General features: G+C 40.7%; 1 protein-coding gene across 1 annotated transcript in view; it reads right to left on the reverse strand.

Moving 5' to 3' along the window:
- Positions 1 to 2,655: 2,655 nt before the first annotated feature.
- KCNQ5 (potassium voltage-gated channel subfamily Q member 5) overlaps positions 2,656 to 16,288 on the reverse strand; it is a 459,915-nt gene continuing 446,282 nt past the window's right edge. Inside the window, exons 11-13 of the mRNA XM_074988875.1 lie at positions 7,098 to 7,229; positions 4,969 to 5,095; positions 2,656 to 4,566 (exon numbers count right to left, since the gene is read on the reverse strand). Coding sequence (XP_074844976.1) covers positions 3,619 to 4,566; positions 4,969 to 5,095; positions 7,098 to 7,229 — 1,207 coding nt within the window. The 3' untranslated portion in view covers positions 2,656 to 3,618. The remainder of the gene's footprint in view (positions 4,567 to 4,968; positions 5,096 to 7,097; positions 7,230 to 16,288) is intronic.

Genomic DNA, 16,288 nt, shown 5'->3' on the forward strand with positions numbered 1-16,288 from the left:
AACTCTTGGTGAACTCCACGGGATATGTGCTTGAGTCAGAACTGCAGGCCCAACCCCACAAATAGTACTGTATTTCAGATGTTAATGAATACAGCAATTACAGCAATAATTCCGAATGACTTATCACAGGAGAGTAGGTGAATTACCTATCATCATACTGTAAGGAAAGCAGTCATTGAAGTTGGATTATCTCAGAAACACATGTAACAGCTGTGGGCATGTGAATAAGTGTATGATGTTTGCAGTCTTGAACCCTAGGCTAAAACACGATATCCATACTGAAATATAAGTATAGATCACATAAGCCAGGAGTATACAGAGTTTGTAAAACAAATAATCGTCATCAAAAACTATTTTCTCTCTCTTCTTGTACAACAAACACACCAATTGGAAACAGTTATTTGTGTAAGGCCAATGAAAAAACAGTTATTTGTCCAAAATTTAGGTCCACATTCTGTCCACTTTGACACCCTATACAATCATCCAAAAGCGTGTTTTAGGGCAGAATTTGGTCCTTATTGCCTATTCATGTAAAACTCCCATTGACTAAAATGGAAGCTTTAATTAAGTAAGTAACATTGTTCAGAACTAGTCCTTTAAGGCCACACACTGTTCCCACTGACATCAACAAATTATTGATACTGATTTCAATGAGAGGAGGCTTGGTCCTTATACTGTAATTAAAGGCATACCATGAACACGGGAAATTTTGGGTGAGAAACAGCTCTGTTTGTAAAAATCAAAATGCATAATAAACCCTGTCCAGACCTCCACTGATTCATTAATTATTCTCTCAGTTTTCCTTCAATATACTGTTAAGAACTTTCCTACATAAGAACTGTAGCTGCAAAAAGAAGGATATAATGATGACAATAAAAGAAAAAAAATTCAGAAATTTCAACTAAGAAAAAAGATAAGGTCTTCCTCATTTATCTGATCTTCGTAAATACATTTCCTTTTTATATATAATTATAGAATTCCTTTATGCGCATGGGATTGTATTAAATAAATTAACTTGAAATTAGGAGAATTGAGTCATGTCACATAAGGCAGAAATATCAAGTGCAACAAGATATATTTATCAGTAAAAACCAAGATCCTGATTCTGTGCAGGCACAACCTGTGCACATATGGAAACTCATTGACTTCAGTAAGGCTCAACATGAATGCAAGGATCTGCTTGAGCAGATGCAGTTGCAAGATCAGGGCCCATATCAGAATGTCGTTGTATTCATATTTAATGAAAAAGGGGAGGTGAGTCTAGCTGACATGTTTGTTAGCTGCCTTGCGCCCAAGCTCTTGCCCCTCCATCAGACCTAAGTAGAGATTTATAGCTAGAACATTATGAAATTGTATATAAATGGGAAAAAAAAGGCACCATAAAACATTAGGAAAACAGAAACAAAAATCCTAAATACCGTATCTTTTTAGACATTGTACAGATGTGGCTGGACACATTGCAGACATTCAAATAGGTCAATATTTAAATTCTCAGATGTTGAAAAATCTATTTATCGTCACAAAAATGTCTTTGCAGTTAGGCTTTAATATGATCAGGCAGCACATGAAGAAAGTAGTAAAGGTTGAATGCAATATATTATATGGCATATCAGTGATAGCTAATTGTGCTTCAAGACATCTTTCAGAATTTACCAACTGAGCTTTGTTCTGGCACAAGCCACAGAATGCAGTTTTTCATCTATAGATCCTGTATCACTGACACAATATATACACTCTGCAGTATGCATGTACTTTCACATACTAAGATTATAATGTAGCATCCAGGAATACTTTTGCAAAAGATATGTAGAGGCAGAAATTGCAGTGGATTCATAGTAAACAGTTCAAGTCCTTCACAATACAATCTACAGCATTTAGCAATGATTAAGACTGCTGTGACATTGTTGACATAAAATTAATCCTCAGCAGGGCGGTGCCCGGCCTTGATCAAACAGCACTCTGAGTGAGATGAATTCCCATATATTTGGAGATTTGTTGCTAAGAGGTGGCTAGGCCCAGAACAGTGTGTTATAAGTAGGTTGTGATTTGGCTGGGGGAGACACAGATACAAATTTTGTTCAATGGGGAAGAGTGTAGGCTCCCACAGGGTACCATGGCAAAGCCCTGGTAAGAACCATAGATAGGCACTAGTATGACTACTGCACCTCTGCAGAAGTGAAATGTAGGAAGGCTATGAGAACAAGAGTTGGTCTCAGAGGAGGTTTCAAATCCTGCAGGTTTTGAATCCCCAAATTAGATGGGAGATGGTATGCAGAAGGAGTCTGGAGGTCTTCTCCTGGCACCTTTATAAAAATGGCACTGTAGAGCTAGACCTCTCTCCTCCTCATCCCCTCATTTAAAAAAATCGGTCTTCAAGTTAGGCAGTTTAGCTGTTTATCTCTATTCACTCTTCTATTTCCTAATTCCAGACATGTTTTTTTTGGAAGAAACACTTGACATTTGGGACCAACAGGCTGGAATTTTAAAGATCCCTGCTGTTAACTTTCCATTTTATTTTTCTCATCTCTTGATTTCTTCTATAAATCCATATTCTGCTTCTCTTTTGCTTATCCTATTGGCTCTCTTTTTTTTCCCCCTCTTCGCCCCTTCTGATGTCTGTCTGTCTGTCTCTCTCCCTTTATCCCCCTTGTTTTCCCCTCTGCTTGTAGTACTCATGTGTTACCGCTTTCACATTCTTCACAGACTTCTGACACACTAATATGTGGGTTTAGGGTGCAATTGTGAAGCATGGTGCCACCTTCAGGGCAGAAAGAACTACTTCTTCAATAAAGGCAGCACCCTCTCTTCTGCTGATTTTGTTTCCAGAATGCTTGACGGGGGGGCACATCACTGATATCAGTAAATCTGGGGTAAGAAAAGCTCCCCCTTAATTTTTGGTGCAGTAGTCCCAGTTATCCATCTCTAAGGCCAAGCCTTGTCCCTTCATATTTGTACATTTCATATAAAAATGTTTTTATAAAAAAAAACAGCCTGAAAGTGGTGCGCAAAATACTTTGCCACGCCACTAAATCACCAAAATTAAAAAAACCCAAACAAACAGAAATTAACATTCTAAAGCTGAGTGTGTTAAAATAACTGATTAATGATGAGTTAATGTATATATCTTGCAACTAGCAGCCATTTCTACTCTCATCTTACTAGTTTCCTTGGTATCTTGCTAGCAGCTGTAGATATTATTTTTGTTGTAAACATAAACTATTGTCTAATTCAGGACATATATAGTTTTAATTAATCCAGAAGCAAAGTGCTTTAAATTGTATGATTTTTACTTCTGTACTGCAGAACAATACTATTTCTAAATGCTCAGATCTTTGCTTTCTGACACATCCTGCAATATAAACTTTGTAGATTACTCATTATTTACACCTACTGTACTACGTAAAAGTATTGATGTACTGTAGGTATAAATCTGAATTTCAGCTGTCACTTAAGCATGCATTTTCATGCAACTAGAAGATATGGGCTGATACAACTGCTTTTCAGATTCTTCCTGATTCTTGCGATTTTATCATGTTAAAAAAGGCTTTCAAAAGAGTTCATGCTCTGATATGTATGACTAAAGGAATTATTCAGCCAATGAAGAAAACGCACAAATTGTTACTTAAGTTTGACAGGAGGCAAGCTGAGCGCATCTGTACTGTCCCCTGGCTTGCAAATGTTTTGAGATGATCTTGATATTCCAGTCCTTAGAGAGTCAGTAGAGAGAGCAGTTTCCACTAATGAGTGAGAGATGCTTTCAAAAGCCTCTGTTTCTGTCTCTGTTTCCAACTCTTCATCTGTTATAAATAATTTTGACTCCCTCCATTTGGAGTACACTTCTTGGCTCCCTTTTGAGCCACTAGAGTCATTACCAGCAACTTGTACATTCAGTCCTTCTGATGACTGTATAAGGTTTTGTACAGATAAAGATTTTCCTAAATCCATTTGCACTACTGGTTTAACTGGGACCAAGGGTTCTCCTTCTGTATCGAGGCTTTTTCTCCATGAAAGGTCCTTTGTTACTTTGGGCTGCACAATTTGTCCATTATCCTTTAAAGCAACAAGGCAAGCGGTGACATCAGAAATATTTTCCTGTGTGGTTGCAGGAATAATATGAAGAGGCTCAGGCCAGTTGGCATGCTTGACTGAGGAGAAAGGTGGTATTTGTAATGTTGTTGGTGTTGTTGGCTTAGTTGCCTGGTTTATTTGGTTTGATGTGTTATTAGTTATTATTGTTGCAGGTCCATCATTTGGCACCTGTGTTGCTTGACTATGCATAGTTGGACTGAAAGCATAGTAAGCCTGAGTGCTAAATTCATTTGGTGTCAGTATAAGCTGTAGGCCACGAGGCATGTTGGCACTAGCTGATCTAGATACACATCCACTTGTTTGTGCAGAACTAGATAAATCTTTGCTGTCTGCGGGACTTTGATAATCAGAAGTCTGGTCACATTCAAAAGCTGGCATTTGAAGTGAAGCCACAGTGAATGCTGATGCCGATCCTTGCCTTAAGACCTGTTGATAAATATCTAACAGGCTATCCAGTTTTGACTCTATGGATTGTACCTGCAGATTGGGGAAAAAGGTTAAAGTGAATACAAAATATTATTTTAAAATATGTGAGAAAACAACTGATGGGAGGAAAAATCCCCATACAAGGCAAATACGTGTTTCTCTATACAAAAAACCTACTCACCAAAAATAAAGGTATTAAAAGCAGCATGTTTACAGATACTTTATGATCAAGTTAATGTTTTAGCTATTAAAGGGTGAAGATTTCAGTAGTGTATGTTTCCCCATTCCTGTATACAAAGAACATTTAATGTAATATAATGTGTATTTTACTTCAATATTTTAAGTAGTGCAGATACCAGACAAAATTGTTTTATCAAATTGTTGACAAGAGATATTAAGTACAGAAATATATAAGCAATAAAACAAAATCATGGCTTCAAACAGTCACTCTACCTGCTTCTCCACCTTGACTACTCGCCCTAACATACTAAGGTCATCAGTTGTCTCATTCTCTGCAGTATTCTTTTCTCGACTTTTTTTGTCTGTTGTGATTTGTCCTTTTCCAAGAATCTGATCAACGCTGTAAAAGGAATTGGAGATTACAATGATTCCTAAAAATGGTAATGTGGACTTATCCACTGTGAACATCTATGGAAATTTACAATTACACCAGCTATTTAATAGATTCTGAAAAATGCCAAGAAAAAGGATGGATTTATTTTTGTTAAAGTGATAGTGATCAAAGATCATAAAAATACTATGAAAGATCCTGGAAGGATGTTTAGAGCATCTGGGGAGAACAGAGTATGAAGCTATATTTACTTTCATTTGTTATGCATATAAATGAATGATAACCCATTCATATTTGTGTAGGATAGTTTAGTTTCAGGTTATTGGCTCAATCCTCCAAACACTTACTACTGAGTACACTGCTTACTACCGTGAGTGCTGCACCTCTGGATGTTCTGCGGATGTCACTTCATAGTGGCCAGCTGGCATAGAGTACGGAGCAACTAGAGCTGCCGTGTCCAATACACTTCCCGTTCGCCACATGCGGCAAACGGGAAACCACAGTGTGGCAAAATGGAGCCCTCCACTCACTCTGTGCATGCACCCCATTACTTGGTGGGACAAGCGCGTGGCAGCAGCAGCGGAGGCAACTCCTCCTGTGGTTCTGTGCCACGGGCTCCTGCAGCCCCAGCAGCTGTGTTATGCATGCCAGGTAGCTCTGTCCACAGCTTGCTTGCGCACGCAATGGCAGTTCTAGCCACAGCTCACTTGCATGCACGTGTTGGCAACTCTGGCCATGGCTTGCACAGAGAGCCTCTGGTGAGTAATCTCGGGGGGGTGGGGAAGGGGAAGGGCAGTGTCTGGCTTGGATGGGGCACCTGGCTTGGGGGGCAGCTATAGTGATGTTGAAATTTCTCTTGGACACCACTGAACTAGAGGAAGAAGGGACTGCAGAACTGTGCACTGGAAGGGCTGGGAACAAACAGAAAGCTTGGACTTCTAAATCTTGGAAGTGCTTCTCAGACGCAAATATGAGAGCTATAGACATAGAATAAAATTCCTTTAATTCGGCCTCTGAAGGTCCAAAAATCTAGATGATCTGGCATCTTGCAAAAATAGTCCCATTTAAAGAGATGGTCCGGCATACAGAAATCCCCTGAGATACACGTGCCTCAAAATTCATGTAAGTTGGGGGCTTGAGTGTTGGGTTGGGGCCATGGGGTGGGCTAGGGCTGCAGGGGGCTGGGAGGTGGCGGCAGTGGGTGCTCCGGCCCCATGTCCCGGGGAAGCGGCAGTGCAGGCGCCCCGGACTCGGAGCCCCAGGGAAGCAGCAGCCGCAGGCACTACAGGTCCTGAGCCCCGGGGAAGCAGTGGCAGCAGGCGCTCCTGGCCCCGAGCTCTGGGGAAGCGGTGGCAGTGGGTGCTCCTGGCCCTGGAGCCCCAGGGTAGGGCCGTCAGCGGGCGCTCTCACCCCCAGCCCTGCAGGGCCTAAATATGGAACAATTCATGCCTTTTAAAAAATAAGTAGGGACTCCTTTTTGGCGTCCCAAATACAAGACTGTCCCACCCAATACGGGACGGTTGGTCACCGTATGAAGTGGGAGGAGCATGAGGGCAGTGATGTCCAATAATCTGAAAAATTTGGTAATCCAGCACCTGTCCAGTCTCAGACATGCCAGACTAAAGGAATTTTACTGTATCATGAACTTGCTAGTGTATTAGTGTATGCAGTCAAGAATACCAAAATATTGCATCCATACCATTGCAGTGCCCTCAATTTCTATTAGTTTAATGAGATTATAATGGATGAGAAGACAATTTTCAAAGTTACTGAATGAAATATTCCATCAGTTTATGAGAGCACTTGAAAAAAAGATACTTTTTAAACTTTCTGGGTCCAATTTACATCCACACTTTTTCCACCCACAATTTAATTTTTACATTCACAGGAAGTAAGACAAATCTGCAGTACAGGTAAAATTGGCAATGTAAATGACACACAAATCTTCGGTGCTAAATGACAAAACAGCTTGAGATATTTTCACACAGGTGAAGGATAATGCTTTCCTTACCGTGACTGAAGACTTTTAATTCTGCACAACATATCAAGGTGACCCGCTGAATACTGTTCAATTACATCTTTCACATCATATGGACGTAATGTTTCTTTAAACTTTCTCTTTGCAACATGAAATTTCATGATTCTGTGGAAGAACCATTTTTCCAGATCAATCCTTACATTTCTTTTGTAAAACAAAGTGATCAATACTGATTCAAACATCAGATTTTCATAATATGGACGTGTTAGTGTTACATTAGTTAAGATAAATTAAGATAATCTGATATTTTCTTCTGAGCTATATTTGATGAAACCCCTTTTTTCAAAGTGATTTGTGGAGTTTGGAAGAATAATGACCCTGGAGTCAGCATTTTGCAAAGGTAGAATTGTCATGTTAAAGATATTACATGGGATTTAAAAAAAAAACTTGTTTCAAATTATAAATGTGGGCCCAAAGTGTTCTCTTCTGTTGGGGGCACATTTAGCCAGGTACTTCATAGAATCATAGACTCCTAGGGCTGAACGGGACCTCAGATGGTCATAGAGTCCAGCCTAAAGCAGGATCAGCCCTAACTAAATCATTCCATCCAGGAGTTTGTCAAGCTGAGACTTAAAAATCTCTAGGGATGGAGATTCCACTATGTCTCTAGGTAACGCATTCCAGTGCTTCACCACACTCCTGGTGAAATAGTTGTTCCTAATATCCAACCTACACCTCTCCCTCTGTAACTTTAGACCATTGCTCCTTGTTCTGCCATCTGTCGCCACTGAGAACAGCCTGTCTTCATCCTCTTCAGAGCCCCCCTTCAGGAAGTGGAAGGCTGCTATGAAATTGTCCCTCACTCTTCTCTTCTGCAAACTAAATAAACCCAGATCCCTCAACCTCTCCTCATAGGTCATGTGATCCAGCCCCTTAATCATTTTTGTTGCCCTCTGCTGAACCTGCTCCAATGCATTCATATCCTTTCTATGCTGGGGCAGGGGGAAGGCAGAACTGGACAACATACTCCAGATGTGGCCTGACCAGTGCTGACTAGAGGGGAACAATAACTTCTTTAGATCTGCTGGAAATGCCATTAGCCTTCTTGGCTACAAGGGCACACTGTTGACTTATATCCAGCTTCTCATCCACTGTAATCTCCAGGTCCTTTTCTGCTGTAATGCTACTTAGCCAGTTGGTCCCCAGCCTGTAACACTCCTTGGGATTCTTCCGTCCCAAGTGTAGGATTCTGCACTTGTCCTTAAATATTGGACTAGTCTCATTAAGGTCAATGAGTTTGAAAGGGTTAGTCATATTAGTCTGTAGTTTCATAAAAAAACAAGCAGTCCTGTAGTACATTCAAGACTAGCAAATTTATTTATCAGGTAATGAGCCTTCATCGGAAAGACTCTGAAGAAGTGGGTCTTATCCACTAAATAAACGTGTTAGTCTTTAAGGTGCTACAGTACTACTTGTTTTTTGTAAGCTCAATGAGGCTAATCAGGTCTTCAAAGATAGGTTTGTGCCTCAGCACCTATTTGAACCAGGACCTTAATGCTGGGGGAACTTTCACAGCTAAATTGCAACAGTGGAATTTATACGTTTTGCTATGTTGCTAGACTGATTCCTTTCAAAACTTCACATTCTGTTAGTAAATGCCCTCATGGCCATGTGTGTCTAATTTTAATCTAACTCACACCATCGATGAATAACTTAACTGATGAAAATTACCATGCTAATTGTATATGGACAAATCTGTGTACAAAACAGGTGTGCTTTTATTTTCTACATAGAAAATAGTAGAGTATACATCCATCCACATCTAGGTAGACATATAAGCAGTGCAATTGTAGCCATGCCGATCCCAGGATATTAGAGAGAGAGAAGGGAGGCTGACAGAACTGGCAGGCCACTAGGCCAAATGGGGGGAATCCTGGCTCTGCACTCCTGGAAGGGGCAGAGCTTCAGATGAAGAAGCAAGCTGGGGGCTAGACTACCCCGTCAGTGATTTAAAGGACTCCAGGCTTCAGCAGTTGCTGCTGCCACAGTAGCAGCGTCTGGGAGCCCCCGGCCTTTTTGAATTGCTGGACCCCTGGGTAACTCCCGCTTTTGCGCCCCCCGCATTGGTGGGCCTGAGCGAGAGACAAGGTGAGTGAGGCAATATTTTTGACTGGACCAACTTTTGCTGGTGACAGACAGTGAAAAGTATTAATACAATGGTAACACAATGGTGGTCAGCCTGTGGCCTGCACTTCTTCCCCCTTCCAAGCACTTTCGGAGGATCCACAAATCACCTGATCTGCACTCCATCCTTGCTCCTCCCCCTTCCTTCTAAAGCTCGAACAGCTGCAAACAGCTGAGTCCCAGCATTCCAGCTCTGAGAGGGAGGGGGGTGGAGCGGGGACAGAGCGCAAATCAGGTAATTCGGGGTGCTCCAAAAGTGCTGGGAGGGGCAGGGAGGAGCAGGTAAGTGTGTGGCTCCAGCACACAAGGTTTGTGGGGGAAGGGTGCCATTGGGCTGCAGGTCGAACCCCAGGAGGCCATGGCCCCCCCCATGGACTGTTGCAGCCCACTGTGGTGAAGGAAGGCCACACATGTGGCCCATTCACAATTCATGATTGCCCATCGCTGCTCTAATATCTAAAGATAAGTATATAGCTATATGAATGACATTTTGAATCAAACCAGACAATTTTGCATGCAGTTTAAAAACCTTGATTCTGTTCCCACGGAAGTCAGCAATGAACTTCCCATGTATTTTAGGGGGCGAAAGACAAAAGCATAATAATTTAATTATGAGTATTCACTTTCTTATGTTCCTTAGAAGTACAGTACTACATTTCCTATTGTGGAAGTATTTTTAATTATGCATCCAATTTGTTTCTCATTAATTTTTCATTTGTGGATTAAAAGTATTTCTTCAGCAGGCCAGTACTTTCCTTTTCTAATTCTCTCTTTTGCTTCCCTGGGACCAAACATTGTAGTCCGGAGATCTCCCCATTGAAAACAGTGTGGTCCCACAGTGCTCTGGCCCCAAGGATTTCCAGTCCTCCCCTTTAGCCCAGAGATTTGTAAGAGGGTAAGAGGATGGGGCCCTTGAACAGTCGAGGCCTTTTCCAGCTATTCTCTCCCCTAGACTCCTGTGATGGTTGCACCCCTTTGGGGTGGAGGGCAGCCAGGGCCTACTGTTTCCAGCTGATGCCAGTCCTGGATGCAGTCTTGGGCAGCTACCTGTCTGCTCCATCACTTGTCTCTCCTTTGTGGGCTTGCAGAGTTCTGTGTTGTGAGGTCTCAAGCTATGAGCTCCTGGCCAGTACTTTCTCCTCTGTGTGGTTGTCTGCTGCCTGCCACTGCCCAGCTCTGAACTGCTCTTTGCCCTCTTTAAAGCCAGGCCATCAGCTTGGACAGTCCCCCACAGGTTTGGCTGGGCAGGGACACCTGGCAAACCCTTACACATAAGCACCCTTAGCCATCACACCCTCCCTAATGTGAATATTCATGCTACAATATTAGCTAATTTAATTTTTATTATACTACATTATTCACTGTAAGACAGCTAACAAGTAGATAAAAGATCCTGCTTATCACTCTGTGATAACTAGAGACTAGCGTTACTTTAAATAGAATTCCACGAAAACTGCACTTTGTATTATTTCTGGACAGCATTATGACAAAACGTATGCAGGTGGATTTGAAATTTGTAATAGACTATTGATTATGTATCATCTTACTTCAAGCACTATCAATCTTTCCCCACAAGGCTTAAGTTCTTGATTTGTTGTATTATTGTAAATATGAAGTTAAATGGTGACTTTAAATAAGCTGGAGTGTCACTGGTATAATGTACGACACATAATCTTGGTCACAGAATCTAGAAATGGAAGAGAATTTTTAGGACAACTATTCCATCTCCCTGCCAGTTCAGTGTGGATCTCCATTCTGCGCAGTGGAAATGCAGCTTTAAATATGCCAAATGGTAAAACTTCAGTTGTGAGGCTAATCCCATGAGCTAATACATCTTACTAACATTTCTGACAGGGAGACACCTGATGCAGAGGAAATGTCAGAAATGGATTTTTTCTCTTAGTTTTCAAATAACTCCAATATGTTCTATTCCTAAAAGCCTGATAGGAGAACCAATCCCCAGCTGTTTGTTGAGATTAGGAAGAAAAAATTAACGTGACTTGTTCCAAAACAACTTGCATCACAAAGGTGGTTTAAACTGAGAAGAAAATATGATTGTCCTCTTTTTCCCGACTTTGTTTGGCTAGCCCTACATAATTGCCACGCATACTGCATGTGAAGTGTAGTATGAGACTCAGTAGGAAATATGGAGCCATGCAAGTGGTATTTTATATGGGAAAATAATCCAATTGCCTACTGTAATGTCATTTAAAAATTCAGAATGTTGATTTTTATTATCAGGTTGTAAACCTGATTAATTGGTGTGCAGAAAAATCTCAAGTGCATTTCAGCACTTTGTCTGAAAGCAGTAAGTTGTTACATTCACTTGATTAGGTCAGGGTTTAGCTTATGCAAGACTGTTGATAATATTTTTCCTAGCTTGACCAAGGATTATATTGTTTAGGTACTCAAGATGATTTGGGGAGAATTCGTTTTAATAAATCTATGTGTCCTAATGTTTTATAGCAAATATTTTGTTACACTCTGAGGGTATTTTTAACAGCTGGCTTTTTCATTATTTTCGCTGAGTGAACCTAAAGATTTTTTATTGGAGCAAATTTAGGTCAACAGCGCTGTGAAAAATCCTACCCTTGATGACTGTTTCCACATGAGGCTGTATAGTAATTCTATCTGCTTTTGATGGGTCAATTTTGGTAGAGCCCTATTCTCAAAAGTTTCAGTATTTAGGACCTGGATCCAGAGCCCATTACAATCAATGGGAATTTCTGCTGTAATTTCAATAGGCTTTGGATCGGGCCCTTATTTGCTTGTGCCTCAGGTGTGTGAAGCTTTCTACTGGATTCCAAGAATACATGTAAAATATCTTATAGGAGAGAGGAAAGGAAGGAGATAGGTTATGAATTATACAAATAATAAAGAAATAAAAAGAATGGAGCTATTAGAGCCCATCAGTTACTAAGAAACATAAAGACTCAGGGACTATTTAAATGATGGAACTGAGGGTTTCCTTTGGAGCTAAATTATATTTACTCAGTAATTCACAATTAAAATAAATCCATCTTTTTAAATACAGGTAAGCATGCATTATGGTTAATTATAGCAATTTTATGGACTTTTCTTAAAATACAAATTATGTCACAAATGAAAAAAAACCCCTCTGAATATCCTTGCATTATTTTTAAAAATCAAAATGTTAAACTATTTTTGTGTACTCACATGTGCTACAACTTAAGGATCTGATCCTGTAAACACACTGCGTGACTTTACTTGAATGTCATGGCACTGCTCCAACAAGTCAAGTTACTCATATAATCAGCTATTGGAACAATTCAGCCTTAATGCATACAACTGGCAAATGGCACACTGAAGTGCAGCTCAGTGCTTGTTTTCTACTTGTACCACAAGGGGGCAAAAAAGGCTCACCATAGATCTTGACTGTACATAAGATGAATAATCAATAGAGAGTTCACTCACAACAAATTCTGACTAAGCAGATCGTAAAACAAAAATGAACAAACTGTGCAGTCCCCTTTCTATATGAAAGGCTAATTATTTTTTCTTAAAGTCACTATTAAATATAAGAGAGTGACTTTTTCTGTAACTCAAATATAATGAGATGCCCTGCATACTAAACTCATCTCACAGAACAACTGGCAAAAGGCAACTTCCTGAAAAGAATGATTCCTAAATAATAGCCTGATTCATCATCCCACAGCAGAAGCTAAATTATTTGGTATTGGACAGAGTTCCAAATTATTTCAGACACTTGTATCAATTACTTCACTTACACATTGAATGAATTTGGCTTCCAAGAACTGCTACAAAACTTGCTTTGTATCTTTACTGTGCCAAAAAACTAATACTGAAGCTTAGACAAAGTTTGCATGAGCAAGGACTGCACATCAGGTCTAAACAGAACAATATTACCACCATAATCTCACATAAATAACAGCAAGTGCAAGAGCAGTAAAAACAAATATTGACACTGGATACTAGGGTGATTTGTCTCAAATTTGTTTTTAACTGAAGTCGGTATTTGGCAGTGGCATCAAATTCTTAAAGGGGTCACTGCTAATAGGAACTGCCAACCCAAGGATTAGCCTGAAGTCTCTGGAAATTATAGATGAATCCCGAATGAAAGCTTATGTCCTGTGATGAAACCTCTAGGAATATTTCCAACCCTGTGTATGCCTGACCATCCATGAGCCAACCAATGTGGGCCTGAAAAACTGAGGTTAGCCAGTTTGTAGGAATCTCAATCAAATGCTTATAAATGTTTTGTCATTGTATGTATGTAGTAAACTGCTTCTTAGTTGGACTTTTTAGGCATGTTTAGAGAAACTGCATATAGTATCATTTGTTTAATTTAATAAAGAAATGTATAGTGACATTGATGTGTGGCAATTTTCCATATTAACACTGAGAATTACAAATGGTAATTCCAACAGATGGAATTTAAAGAAAATGAAATTAAATCAAACCCATAAATGATTAATCCTGTCTTCTTCCTTTTGCCATCTAATATATATATACCTGTGCTTTCACCACATAACTAATCAGCTGTGGAATTTAGAAGTTTGCATGATATTTAGCTACAATATTTGGATTTCATATTAACACCAGATGAAAATGTGTGTGTGAAAACATAAAGCAATTGAAGATAGAAAAGACCTCCCAGGTCAGCTAGTTTACCTCTCTGCAACTACGGCATGGTTATTCTCTGCTGAGTACTTATTAATACTGATTTTTTGAGTTCTAAGAAGTAGAGTAATTCTACCGTTTCCATTGGGGCAATATTAAACAATTGTTCTCACTGTCAGGAATTATCAGATATGCTACACTATGGCCGCGTCTACACGTGCACGCTACTTTGAAGTAGCGGCGCCAACTTCGAAATAGCGCCCGTCACGGCTACGCGTGTTGGGCGCTATTTTGAAGTTGAAATCAACGTTAGGCAGCGAGACATCGAAGTCGCTAACCCCATGAGGGGATGGGAATAGTGCCCTACTTCGAAGTTGAACGTCGAAGTAGGGCACGTGTAGACGATCCGCATCCCATAACATCGAAATAGCGGGGTCCGCCATGGTGGCCATCAGCTGAGGGGTTGAGAGACGCTCTCTCTCCAGCCCCCGCGGGGCTCTATGGTCACCGTGTGCAGCAGCCCTTAGCCCAGGGCTTCTGGCTGCTGCTGCTGCAGCTGGGGATCCATGCTGCATGCACAGGGTCTGCAACCAGTTGTCGGCTCTGTGGATCTTGTGTTGTTTAGTGCAACTGTGTCTGGGAGGGGCCCTTTAAGGGAGCGGCTTGCTGTTGAGTCCGCCCTGTGACCCTGTCTGCAGCTGTGCCTGGCACCCTTATTTCGATGTGTGCTACTGTGGCGTGTAGACGTTCCCTCGCAGCGCCTATTTTGATGTGGTGCTGCGCAACGTCGATGTTGAACGTTGACGTTGCCAGCCCTGGAGCACGTGTAGATGTTATTCATCGATGTCGCTACATCGAAATAAGCTATTTCGATGTAGTGTGCATGTGTAGACGTAGCCTGTATGGTAAAATTGAATTCATTTCTCCTTTTGCAACTATTTTACATGCTTGATAAATGGGAATTAATGTCCATACCTAAAAACTGCAGTTCTTTCTGTTGAGCCTCCAGGTCTCTCTGTGCAGGATATCAATGACTAATTGATGTTTGGGGATCCAAGACTAGTTCAGATAATGCTGCCCATCCTGCCGCCACAGAGGGTGATGCATGGTGTGGATTCTGAGCAGCTTCATGAAAAGAGCTTGATCCCTTTATTTTGGCCAGACAGAGGCACACTGCACCATTTCTCTTAAATCACTTGTGCTCTAACACTCTATAAAATGGTTTACAACCATTTTATAGAGGAATTTCCTGTCTTCCACTTTAACCCTGTCCTCAGCTAGCCTGGCATGCTTGGAATAGGTGGGTCAGAGGAAGTCTTGGCCCTGCAGCCAGAAAGTCCAAGTACGTGACTTTGAAGGGAGCCCAATTTGCTGAAATTGTTACTGAACCTATCCACTGAGTCTATAATATCCTTTGCTGCTTGGGGGCAGTGAGATCTGTGAGCAATGGGCACAGGCTAAGCCCTTTTCACTGAGCACATTGGTTCTTTCTGCTCCCACAGATACACCAGCCACTGCCTTTGCAGAGCACCTACACTACCACCCTCATTTTGGTAACACTTTCAGATAGTTTTAAAATACATTTAAGATTTTTTTGTCATTTTGCAGCATTTAGAGCACAAACTTGAGGTGTGAATTTGTCTTTCTGCGAACAGGCATTTTAGAACACAGCTGTGGCTCTGTGCTGCAAGACGTATGTTCTTCTCTAAAGTAATTGATACATGAAGATGCACAATTGAGGCACAGTGGGAGCACTCTTTCAAGGATGTGATTATCCCTATACATTCCCGTGTAAATACTACTTAGGTAATACAGATCAGTCACACATTGCTTGGTTAGTGAAATAGACAGCTTTACCCCTACACAGAAATTTTTTTTCTACAAATACCAAATGAAAAAATACAGTCTAACAAAAACAGACTTTCAAAATAGCTGAAAAGTATTCATGTCACTTTTGCAACTCGGTGATGACAGAATGAGTGAAATACAATCAATTATGTTATTCTACTTATTTTTTGTCCCTTCTTATATTGGCTGAAGCATGTTTTACAGCAAATTATACACTGTGCGCATTATTCAGAAACACTCATTTCATGACAATATTTCCCCTAGTAATTCATCTTTTAGTGGCAATGCTTGTCAATAAAATAGATTTGCTAAAGAAAGTAGAAAGTTCTGTGTAAGTATAAAAGCACCCACAGTTGGGAAATTTGCAGTGATTGAATTTCTGGATATAAATGCACAAGCCTCTACTGCCTGAGTGAAAGGACAAGTCCTATTAGTTTGAAAACCTGTGTTTTTTGCCTCGGCAGCCCCAGCTGTGGGATTAGCAGGGGTGGGGTGGGGAAAGCCGGCTCTTCTTTTTTTTTTATTTTTAAAGCCAAAAAAGCACTGTTGAAGACTGTAAATGGTCCAGCTACTTGAGGGTGACACAGGCT

The sequence above is a fragment of the Carettochelys insculpta genome, chromosome 3 (genome assembly GCF_033958435.1).
Source record: "Carettochelys insculpta isolate YL-2023 chromosome 3, ASM3395843v1, whole genome shotgun sequence".
Classification (NCBI taxonomy): domain Eukaryota; kingdom Metazoa; phylum Chordata; order Testudines; family Carettochelyidae; genus Carettochelys; species Carettochelys insculpta.